This window comes from Carcharodon carcharias, chromosome 19 (assembly GCF_017639515.1).
Source record: "Carcharodon carcharias isolate sCarCar2 chromosome 19, sCarCar2.pri, whole genome shotgun sequence".
Taxonomy (NCBI): domain Eukaryota; kingdom Metazoa; phylum Chordata; class Chondrichthyes; order Lamniformes; family Lamnidae; genus Carcharodon; species Carcharodon carcharias.
The window spans coordinates 16,117,935-16,129,939 of record NC_054485.1 but is presented as its reverse complement, the minus strand read 5'-3'; the positions used below and the strand labels follow the sequence as shown (position 1 = coordinate 16,129,939).

Here is a 12,005-nt window from a genome sequence, read left to right as displayed (position 1 = left end):
TAGTCAGCATTTTTCAAAATGGCAGACTGATCAGGTTCTCAGGACACACAGTTCAGGGCCAAGGAGGCTTTTAGCTGCAGGCCAAGACTCAGGTGGCAGCCAAAGGAACCTGTTTAAAAGGTCGTAGCAAATGGGCTCCTATAACTTTCAGCAACATTAAGATGGAGAGATTTACAATCCACCCAGAGCTCAATGTCAAATTATAGTCACGGCTATGAAATCATCAGTTGTGAAAAGGTATCAGCCTATACACGGATGCTGTCTCAATGTCTTGAAGTCACCAAGGCCTAACATGTCAAATTAAGGGAACAAAGATGGAGAAGGGGTGCACTAGAAAATGGGCTGAGAAAGAGAAACTACTGGCAATGTAGTGTCTTCACTGTGGCTGGAATGGAGACAGCAGTAGCAGAGGTGGACTGAAGATAGAGTCAAAGCAATACACAAAGGGAGCAGAAGAAATTGGTCAACAATTCTCCTATTACCCAAGTGAAATTAAATGCAGACTTATGCAAGTCTACATAAAAGGCTAGCTGCACAATGAGGATTAATATTATGATTAACTGATGTCAGGTAATGTAATGCAATACAACATTGAAAATCCATTAATCAAAATAAGAATCTACCTACTGCAAAGCAACAGATTTAAAACACTGGTTGCAAAAGAATGGTATCGAGATCAGCAGATATTCAGAGCTTCCATCTGGACTATGCTAATTTGCCCGTTATTTGGCAGGCAATTTAAGAAGCAACCTTTATGATAATGTTAAGTCTAATAGTCCATTTAATATGATTGCTTGGAATGTCAAAACAGGACTTGAAAAACCAGTCATCTCTTCCTTCATTACTTTGAAATTGCAGTGATTCCCAACTTCCTAGTTGTTCCAGCCGAATGCAGGACTATGGAAGGTATTATTCTCAAAGTAAATCATCTTGTACCAAATTGAGATATCTTTTAAAAACAGGATATGGGCGGGGGGGGGGGGAGAAGCTGCTTTAACATGGGCAGTGTTAATACAATAAAATAGAATAAAAGGGACAGTAGCAACGTGGATATAAAATTGGCTGAGTAATAGGAAACAGATCTTGGTGTGCAGGGGACAATTTCTAATTTTGTGGATGATAAAAAAACTTGGAAGCATTGTAAACTGTCAGGACAGTATAGAACTCCAGAAGGACATAGACTAGTTGCTGGAGTGGGCAGATAGGTGGCAGATGAAGTTCAATGCAGAGAAGTGTGAGGTGATTCATTTTGGTCATAAGAGCATCAAGAGGCAGTACCAAATAAATGGTACAATTCTTAAGGGTGTGCAGGAGCAGAGACCTGGGTGCATATGTGTGTAGATCAATGAAGGTTACAGGCCAGGTGGAGAGAGCAGTTAATAAAGCATACAGTATCCTGGGCTTTATTAATGGGGGCACAAAGTACAAGAGCAAGGAGATTATACTGAGCTCATATAAGACACTAGTTAGACCTCAGCTGGAGTATTGTGTACAATTCTGGGCGCCACACTATAGGAAGGATGTGATCGCATGAGAGAGAGAGAGAGAGGTTAACAAAAATGGTTCCAGGGATGAGAAGCTTCAGTTATGAAGCTAGATTGGAGAGGTTGGGACTGTTCTCCTTGGACTGGAAAAGGCTAAGAGGAGATTCGCTAAAGGCGTTCAAAATCATGAGGGGGCTGGATGAAGTAGATAGGGAGAAACTGTTCCCGCTCGTCAAGGGATTGAGATTAAGAGGGCACAAATTTAAAGTGATTTGCAAAGGAAGCAAAAGTGATGTGAGAAAAACCTTTTTCCAGTGTGGTTCAAGTCTGGAATGAACTGCCTGGAAGTGTGTTGGAGACAGGTTCAATTGAGGCTTTCTAGAGGGAAATAGATGATTATTTGAATAGAAATAATGTGCAAGGGTACAGGGGGAAAAGCAGGCGAATGGCACTAAGTCATGATGTTCATATGGAGAGCCAGTGCAGATAGTGGGCCGAATGGCCTCCTTCTGCACCATAACAATTCTGAGATTCTGGGTTGTGATAATCAATGAATCCATTGCTGCAACATACTTGAATAAAAAAAGTTAAAAGACAGCAACACTAATCAAAAAAAGAACAATCTCAGATTGCATGATTGAGTCAGAATTAATTCAGACAAGTAACATGACTGAAGTTCTAATTGTTTTAAAATAAATGAAAAATTTGCAAGTCTTTATTCTTTCACAAGATGGGGCATCACTGGCGAGACAAGCATTTGCTGCCTATCACTAATTTCCCTTGAGAAGGTGGTGGTGAGCTGTCTTCTTGAACCACTCAATGTACTGTAGGTACAGCCGCAGAGCTGTTAGGCAGGGAGTTCCAGGATTTTGACTGAGCGACAGTGAAGGTACAGCGATATAGTTCCAAGTCAGGATGGTGTGCTGCTTGGAGGGGAACATGCAGGTGGTGGCATTCCCATGGATCTGCTGCCCTTGTCCTTCTAGGTGATAGAGGTCAAGGGTTTGGAAGATGCTATCCAAGGAGCCTTGGTACACACTGTTGTCACTTAGCATCAGTAGAGGGAGTAAATAATTAAGGTGATGCATGGGGTGCCAATCAAGTAGCTGCTTCATCCTGGATGGTGTCAAGCTTCTCGAGCATTGCGAGATCTGCACTCCCGCAGGCAAGTGGAGAGTATTCCATCACACTCCTGACTTGTGCCTTGCAGAGGGTCGACTGGCTTTGGGAGTAAGGTGGTGAGTTACTCGCCACTGAATTCCCAGTCTCTGACCAGCTCTTGTAGCCATAGTATTTACATGGCTGGTCTAGTTCAGTTTCTGGTCAATGGAACCCTGACCCCCTCCCAGGATGTTGATAATGAGGGATACAGTGATGGTATTGCTGCTGAATGTCAGGGGGAAACTATCATATTCTCTCTTGTTGGAGATGGTCATTGTCTATTTGTGTGGCACAAAATGCTACTTGCCACTTATCAGCCCTAGCCTGAACGTCATCCAGGTCTTGCTGCACATGGACATGGGCTGCTTCAGTATCTGGGGAGTCACGCTGAACATTGTGCAACCATCAGCGAACATCCCCACTTCTGACCTTATGATGAAGGGATAGTCTTTGCTGAAGCAGTTGGGCCTAGGACACTACCTTGAGGAAATCCTGCAGCAACGTCCTGGAACTGAGATGATCTACTTCCAATTACCTGCCTTTATGCTACATACATCTCCAACCAATGGAGAGCTTCCCCCGCCACTACCCCGCCCCCCCCAATTCCCACGGCTTCAATTTTGCTAGGGCCCCTTGATGCCACATTCAGTCAAATACTGCCTTAACGTCAAGGGCAGTCACTCTCATCTCACAGAGTTTGGACCAAAGCTGTAAGGAGGTCAGCTGAGTGGCCCCAGCAGAAGCTGAACTGAGTGCCAGAGAGGTTATTACTGTGCACATGCTGCCTGACAGCACTGTCAATTACACCTTCCATTGACTGAGAGCAGACTGTTGGGGCAGTAATTGGTCTGTTTTTGGGGACACACTTACCTGGGAAACTTGACACAGTGTTGTATAGATGACAATGTTGTAGCTGTACTAGAACAGCTTGGCTAGGGGCAGCTAGCTCTGGAGCGCAAGTCTTCGGTACTACTAAAGGAATGTTGACATAATCTTTGTAGCATCCAATATGTTCAGCCATTCTTCTAAAATTTAGCATGGTTTAATTTGGTTTTAAAAGTTGCTCTGTTAGTTACCCAATAAGGAAAGTTAAGTTTCCTATTACTGCATCAGTACAATTGTAATCCCAAACATCTTGCAAGAAAAGGCCATTGGGTAAATTTTAAGACCAATATTTTTTCCTCTTGGCAGAAGACAACAAGAGACACTCCACAGCAATACTCTAACTACTATTGGTGGGGGATAAGAATGTCAAAGTTCAGTGGCGAAAAACAGTACAGTATTATGGTGGTAGTGATGTTGAGTCAGTAATCTGGGGTCATGTACTCAAACTTCAACCATGGTAAATTGTGAAACTGAATACAATAAATTTTGAGAGCCAACACGGGGAAGGAAAAAAAGACCAGGATTGTCATGGGAACCTAACCGGGTTCACTAGTATCCTTCAAAGGAGGAAAAATGCCATCCTATTGCGTGAGTTATCCTGAGTTATTTAACATCCCCCTCCAAGTGTGTAAAAACAAGGCTCAAAACTACATACAAGAAAAATGAAACAAAAACTTTTAACTTTATTCTATAGTGCTTTATCACTTAAATAAGGCATCACTAACGAAGTTCGGACTTGATATGCTACATTTTTCCTGAAGCAATAAACATGTTGACTTGAAGATAGAATTACTGGCAGCATTTTACTTAAACTGCATCCAAATTCAACAAACACGTACTTCTTGAAAAATGTGTAAGCCAGGAATCTGAGCTTGAAGTTACAGCACTTTGTCACTTTCACATTAATTAGAATGTCAATGAGAAATGAAGCAAGTGGTAATCAGGACTTTTGCAGCTGAGCAATTAGTAACGTGATGCACCGAAAACACAATTTAATACCACCCCCCAAATAAAGTCACATACTCGCAGGTTTATCTAAACCAGGTGGTCAAGGAACAATTCCACTGTCTGAAAAGTATGCTGAAATTTATCACTGCAGTAGGCCATTCCAGCTATTACTTACTATGTTCAATGCCAAGCTATCTTCCCTTGAAGAATTCATATCTCTTAATTTTGTTGCGATCTTTGCCCTATTACTGTCATCTATAAGAATAGCATAATTGGCCAGAATACAGAGGCAGCTGGTCAGCTTATGCAGGATTCTGACATCCATTATCTCAAGGGCAATTAGTTATGGGCAACAAATGCTGGCCGTGCCAGCAACATTCATATTCCATGAAAGAATAAAAGCATGACCGAAGATTCTCAATAATTTAGAAAGCACCGTACTTCTGTGATGAACTCTAAGATAAAGTGAACCCAATTGTCAGAAGCCAGATTTTGGAAGGCATGTGTGGGGTTATGGGATAAAAGACCCCATACTGCCCGAAGAGTTGCAGCCACAAAGCTATGGTTATAAGATTTTACTGTAACATGCAGTAGCTGAACCACTTTCAGTTGTCATATCAGAAATCTCAAATCAATCCCATCTAGGTTGACCAACACCATGGAAATTCAAACGACAGCATAAAATTCCAGACACTGAGGACTTCAGATGAGCAAATAAACAAGCATGGTCTCTGCCTGGAAAGCTGCAGCTGAAGTGGGCTGGTCACTTAGTCTGAATGCCTGACTATTCTACGAATGAAGTAATAGTGGTTTCTAGATAGGTTGAAATGAAAACCTGGAATTCAGAAATAACAGTGTGCTACATTTGGAGGGAAGGCAAAGCTATTCTGGATGGACAAGTTAAGAGGGGTTGAATGACCTTCCTCAGCTATATTGCCATGTTAGCGCAGCAAAATGTCAAATGTGATGCATTATCCAGCTTTTAAAACAAATCTCCTACAGTTCTGCTATCAGGTCAAGGACTTGTCCTTCAACCAACAAAAAATTACCAGCTATGCCTGTCTCTTTATGGGGTATGTGGAACATTCCTTGTTCCAGTCCTACTCCGGCCCCCTCCCACAACTCTTTCTCAGGTACTTCGATGATTACTTCAGTGCTGCTTCATGCTCTCATCAGGACTTGGAAAAATTTTTATTAATTTTGCTTCCAATCTCCACCCCCTCCATCATTTTCACATTGTCCATCTCTGACACTTCCCTTCCCTTCCTTGACCTCTCTGTCTCAATCTCTGGTGATAGATTGTCCACCAATATCCATTACAAGCTTACCGACTCCCACAGCTACCTCGACTACAGCTCCTCACACCCCGCTCCCTGTAAGGACTCCATTCCATTCTCAGTTCCTTTGCTTCTGTCGCATCTGTTCTGATGATGCTACCTTCAAAAACAGTTCCTCTGACATGTCTTCCTTCTTCCTTAACCGAGGTTTTCCATCCACAGTCGTTGACAGGGCCCTCAACTGTGTCCGGCCCATCTCCCGCGCATCCGCCCTCACGCCTTCTCCTCCCTCCCAGAAACAGAATAGGGTCCCCCTTGTCTTCACTTATCACCCCATCAGCCTCAGCATTCAAAGGATCATCCTCCGCCATTTCCGCCAACTCCAGCATGATGCCACCACCAAACACATCTTCCCTTCACCACCTCCCCCACCAGCAGCATTCCGTAGGGATCGTTCCCTCCAGGACACCAAGGTCCACTCCTCCATCACCCCCTACTCCTCAACCCCCACCTACAGCACCTCCCCATGCCCACACAAAAGATGCAACACCTGCCCCTTCACTTCCTCTCTCCTCACTGTCCAAGGGCCCAAACACTCCTTTCAAGTGAAGCAGCATTTCACTTGCATTTCCCCCAACTTAGTCTACTGCATGCGCTGCTCCCAATGCAGTCTCCTCTACATTGAAGAGACCAAATGTAAACTGGGCGACCGCTTTGCAGAACACCTGCGGTCTGTCCGCAAGAATGACCCAAACCTCCCTGTCACTTGCCATTTTAACACTCCACCCTGCTCTCTTGCCCACATGTCTGTCCTTGGCTTATTGCATTGTTCCAGCGAAGCCCAATGCAAACTGGAGGAACAGCACCTCATCTTCCGACTGGGCACTTTACAGCCTTCCGGACTGAATATTGAATTCAACAACTTTAGGTCTTGAACTCCCTCCTCTATCCCCACCCCCTTTCTGTTTCTTCCCCCTTCCTTTTGTTTTTTCCAATAATTTATATAGATTTTTCTTTCCCACCTATTTCCATTATTTTTAAATCTTTTAAGCCCTGCTAGTCTTTCCACTCCACCCCCACTAGAGCTGTACCTTGTGTGTCCTGCCATCCATTCTTAATTAGCACATTCATTTAGATAATATCTCCACCTTCAACACCTCTTTGTTCCTTTGTCTGTGACATCTTTTGATTATCTGCTCCTATCACTTCTTGCTTGTCCCTACAAGCACAACACACCCACCCCCCCCAACCTTAAACCAGCTTATATTTCACCCCTCTCCTAATATTCACTCAGTTCTGTTGAAGGGTCATGAGGACTCGAAACGTCAATTCTTTTCTTCTCCGCCGATGCTGCCAGACCTGAGTTTTTCCAGGTAATTCTGTTTTTGTAAAGAACTACAAGTTTCAGGCCAAATAATATTGCCACTGTATCTTACCCTTGACAACCAGAAAGGCGAGCAGAGATCAGATCAAGTGTTAGTCAAAACAAACTGCTTTTAAAGATGTATCTATGTCATGAATAATCTCATCTTTCGGTTCGGCATTTTGCAGACTTCTGGTCTAACCAGACTTTAGCAAGTTCTATTTTTTTGGAAACTGGAAACAAATACCAAGTCAGTCAGTATCTGGCAGTGGGAGGAAGCAAGGATAGCATTTGTAGGTTTTGGGCCCCCTACATTGTATAAAACAATGGCACTAAATACTACCTATTTAAACCCAATGTCAAAATCATGATTGTGAAAAGGCACGTTTCCAATAGATAATAATTAAAAGTGTGAAACTCTGAGGATCAATAAAAATCAGGATCCTTTTACCTCAAACCTTAAATTGAATCTGCTCAGTAATTATGCAGGTAGCAAGGTGCTAAAACTGTTCCTGTTACAATGGGGAGGCGTGTAGGTCCTTTTCCATTTTGGGCATCCACACAGTTCTGGTGAGGATTTGTATTGTCCGTCTTTTCAGGTGCTGACATGTCAAATCTTTTTTTGCCCGATTTGGCAATTTTTGGACTTTTCTATTCTTCTAAAGACTTTTCATTGTCTGTCCAATGACCTGTTACACCAGTTTACATCTATTTCCAGCTTTTTAGGAATGGTAAATGGTTACAGTTCTAGCAGATCCATTTAACATGCACATAATTTAAATAACAGCGCTAAATACAGAGTGTGGGAAGAATGATAATGATGAAAGGGAGAACCACCACTAAGTATGATCAATTCGCAGTCCTAGTAAACAGGATGACCAACAAAGTATGTTATAGGTAATATTTACTGTGTATGAACAAAACTACAAGATTGAGAATGAATCTGAAATTGCAACATGTTCAGACAAGGCATCACAAAAAATTTATTCACTGAAGTTCATACTCAAAGTAGTTTCTGTAACACAGCAGTTATACCTTGAGAAAAATTATATCCAAAAAACTGAAGCACCATTAGCATGTCAATGAAGGCAATATATTATTGAAACTGTTCCAGAGTTGGTTTGGAAGGGATAACTGTGCAACTTAAGTTCGCCACATGGATTTGCATGAAGCAATGTTTATAACAAACCTTTGCACAGCTGACATCAGTTTGTTAAAAGATTTCTGAAAGTTCCAAAGTTCTCAGGGCATCTAAATTAGATAAATACAGCTAGAATCTAGAGAGTAGATAAGCTAGTTAAGAAAAATCTCAACAGCTGCAGTATTAGGGGGTGGACAGGAGGTGCTGCTGCTTAAAAACAATTTTTCTCTGCATACTAAACGGAAGGCAGGCCTTGGGTTCATAAGGAAAGCAGTAAAGTCCAAGGGTACAACAAAAGCGTAATTATGTAATGGGAAGGAGAGTGGGAATATGACAACAGACACTTAATAGGCAAAACAAAGTTGGTCCCCTCAATAAAAAAAGTGCATTGTAAGAATAAAAGCATCAGAGCAAATTAACATGGCAGATTAAAACAGCTCCTGGGTATAATACAAAAGGAGCAAGGTGCATAACTAGGACATGTACAAATCTACAAAAGTTTTGTTAAAAGCTTTAGTGCTCTAGTGTTAGACTACATTTTAGAGTAGTTTTTTTGCACTGTAATAACCAGAACTGAAAAAGGGACAAAGGCATGGGAATGGCTAGAGGAGGCCAGCAACATTTACATCCGCAAAGCATCTCAATATACGATTGTCCATATCAAGGTATTTAAGGCAAAAAACATTTAGTTCAAGCCATAATTGGATACAAAGATGGAATCAGGGTACTGGCACTAGAACTAGAGACAAACAATAAATGGACCAAATGCCTTTTCCAAGATGTGACATCTTATGAACAGCTGACAAAATAAAGGCGTAAATATTTAAAAAACACAGCGCCTCCAAATAGCAGCTGAAAGTATAAATGTATGTTTCCCCAACACTGTTAAGTCAGTATAACGCCAGTTCTGACTCGGCTCATTTGCACGTAAACAGGAACTAGATGGGAGGGGGTATTTGTTCTTTTTTTTTTCAAAAAAGGGAAGTGATAGTATTTAGACAAAGGTCAGCGAAACCATTAAAACCTGACCAGCAGGAAGCTTTGCCGGATTAATAGACCGAATTTGGCTCTGATCCTCTCAAGTTACTAAGCATTAATTCAAAGCACGTGTTAAGAAAAAGCACTCAGAAGCAACAATTCAGCAGTTACAGCAAACTGAAAGAGTTACAATTTAACACCATGTTGCAATTATTATACACCAGGGTATATTGGAAGACGTTCCTCTGACTTAACCTACTTGAAATGTTAGCAGACAATGCAATTGTTATAACAGGAAACAGCATTTGCTGATTAATTTAACTCGTATTTTTACTGTAAGAACAGTGATTTAGGAAATCCATGCAGCATTGCTCTGGGAGCCATCCGTCAGAGGAATCTTAAAACTTGTTTTACATGGTTTAGCGCAGCCTAGTGTTGGAACTGAAGTTGCATTTAGAGGGATCGCACTTTCCGATGTGAGTGGCGCTTGGGGGTGGGGGGGGAGGTGGCGACAGCAAACTAATGCGTGACCTTTTGTCTTTTACGAGAAATAATGCAGCAACCTAAAACAAAACTCGATACTCCGATCTTACTGGAAGCTAAAGAGCGCCAAAGTTTAGCCACAGCTAACACAGTGGATTTATTTCCACAATAACACCCCCACCTTCCCCCCCCCCCCCCCCCCCACATGCACCTACCCCGGGAGGAAAAGGAACCGACTTCCTCGGGAAAAATTCCAGGCAACTGCGCACGTTGTAAAAAGAAACGCGCATACACACACAAAAAGTTTCAAGCAAACCCCGCAAAGCACTTGATACAAACTTCCCCATTCCCAAAATCTCTCCAATGTTGGGGGTGGGGGGGTCGGTCTCTACAATGTTTTTTTTTTTGGGGGGGGGGGGCTCGGTCTCCACAAGGCTGGCTTCCACAAGCTTTAGTTAACTCGGGGAGGGGGGGAGGAGAGAGAGAGAGGGGGCCCTGAAACTTGAGGGTTTTTAAAAAAAATATAAATAAAAATACAAAAACAGCTTTAAAAATCTTCCAAATGTAGGCGCAACATTTCTGGTGTTGGGGGGGGGGACACATTAAAACAAGGAGCAAACTTGAAATAAAATGTATAGAATGTAGAAAACAAACAGGAAAACCCTCAGTATTGCATCAGATTTGTCTAAATTTGGTACCAAAACCTTGTTTGAAGTTATAAATTAAGTAGTTTTTTTTGGGGGGGGGTGGTAGGAGGAGGGGGGGGGGGGGGAGTTTGCCTTGCAATCATTCCCCCCCCCCCACCCCCTCCTCCTATCTGAGTGAGGGACACGAGTCCAGGCTGAGAAGGAGGAGGAGGAGGAGGGGGGGGTGGTAAGAGTGTGGAAGAAAGAAAGAGTGCGGGCGGCGCCGATACGAAGCGGTCGGGCTAATTATATATAAAAAAATAAACACGCGAAAAACTTTAATCCTGGCCAACTTTCCCCCCCACCCTCCACCACTCCCGCCCCCCCCCCCCCCCAAAAAAAAAGGATGGTGGGGAGGAGAAGGGTAGATAAAGGTTTAATACTGTGTGGAGAGGAGGAGGAGGAGTGGGGGGAGAGAAGGAAGGAAGGGGGGGGGGGGGGGGGGGGGTTGGATAGGCGATGGCCCTTCTCGCTCAGGAATCCCCTCAGCCACATACCTTCATCCAGCAGCCGCTCCAAATGCGTGAATATCCCACAAAAGTTGGGCAGACTCGACATTAATTTCTTGTCGTTCATCAGCTGCATTAAGTAGTCGGGAGTCGGTCTCGGCTTCTCCTTCGTTTCCATTTCCCCCACCATAGTTCTCACTGTCTTTGTTTCAGGACTAATTATATATTTTTTATATATATATATATTTATATATATATATATATATAGGTACTTGGATGTAATGTATCTGTAGATATTTTATCAAAAGACTTTTGTTTTGTTCTCCTGTAGTTGAAGCCGCCCACACCGATCTTTCCAACACTTCAGCTCCAGTGCGTGTTGTAAAAAAGAAAATTTTTTCCCCTCAGCGCGACGGCGACACATTCGCCGCCCTTAACTAGCCGGATCCATCTAACCTGATCGTCGACCCGCCTGACGTGTCCCTGATTGACGCACCGCCTCCTCCAATCACCCGCCGCCCTGCACCCGCGCTGGCGCCGGGCCCGGCCTCCGACCCTCCAATCAGAGACCAATGGAGGGGAGGGGGCGGGGACGGGAATTGTCTCCTCCACCCCCCCCCCCCCAAACTCCTTTCCCCTCCCCTCCCCTCCCCCAAACTCCGACAAGTTCGGTTGAGGCGGCAGGCGGAGGCCCCGCCCCTTCTCCTCCCCGCCGCTGCGCATGCGCGTCCCTGCTGCTGCTACTGCTGCTGCTGCCTGACAAAGGCAAAAGACAAATGATTCCCTACAGATTGTTTTGTTTTCATTCTGCTGCCCTCTCTCTCTCTCTCCTTTCATAATTTGAAGCTGTTCACATGCATGTATAACTGGCAAACATTTGTTCAATGCATGTATCTCTCCTGCAGAAACATTTGAGGGACGTGCACTTTTGCCTAAATGTTTACAGCTGTTGAACAAGATAGCATTTATCATTGCAACCAGTCAGAAATTAAGTGACTGTGTTGGATTTTTGACAAAATTGATTGGTACTTTGTGCAGTGCATGCTGTAACATGTCATTTCTGTTTCTCGCCATCAGTGCATGCCATATATTATGTATTGTAGTGTGAATAACACACTAGCCTGTGTCTAATTTTGACTGGTGATATCTG

At 43.3% G+C, this 12,005-nt stretch overlaps 1 protein-coding gene across 14 annotated transcripts in view; it reads right to left on the bottom strand.

Annotated features, from left to right (window-relative positions):
* qkia (QKI, KH domain containing, RNA binding a) overlaps positions 1 to 11,320 on the bottom strand; it is a 104,835-nt gene extending 93,515 nt beyond the window's left edge. For 6 of the 14 annotated variants that reach the window (XR_005946033.1, XR_005946032.1, XR_005946034.1 and 3 more), the window contains exon 1: positions 10,904 to 11,318. Coding sequence is in view for 11 of the 14 variants with exons in the window: in XM_041212948.1 (XP_041068882.1) it covers positions 10,904 to 11,045 (142 nt within the window). In the remaining 3 variants the exon portion in view is untranslated. Of the gene's footprint in view, positions 1 to 10,903 lie in introns of all 14 variants that reach the window. The other 8 variants (XM_041212945.1, XM_041212944.1, XM_041212946.1 and 5 more) reach the window with 4 other exon arrangements.
* Positions 11,321 to 12,005: the final 685 nt, after the last annotated feature.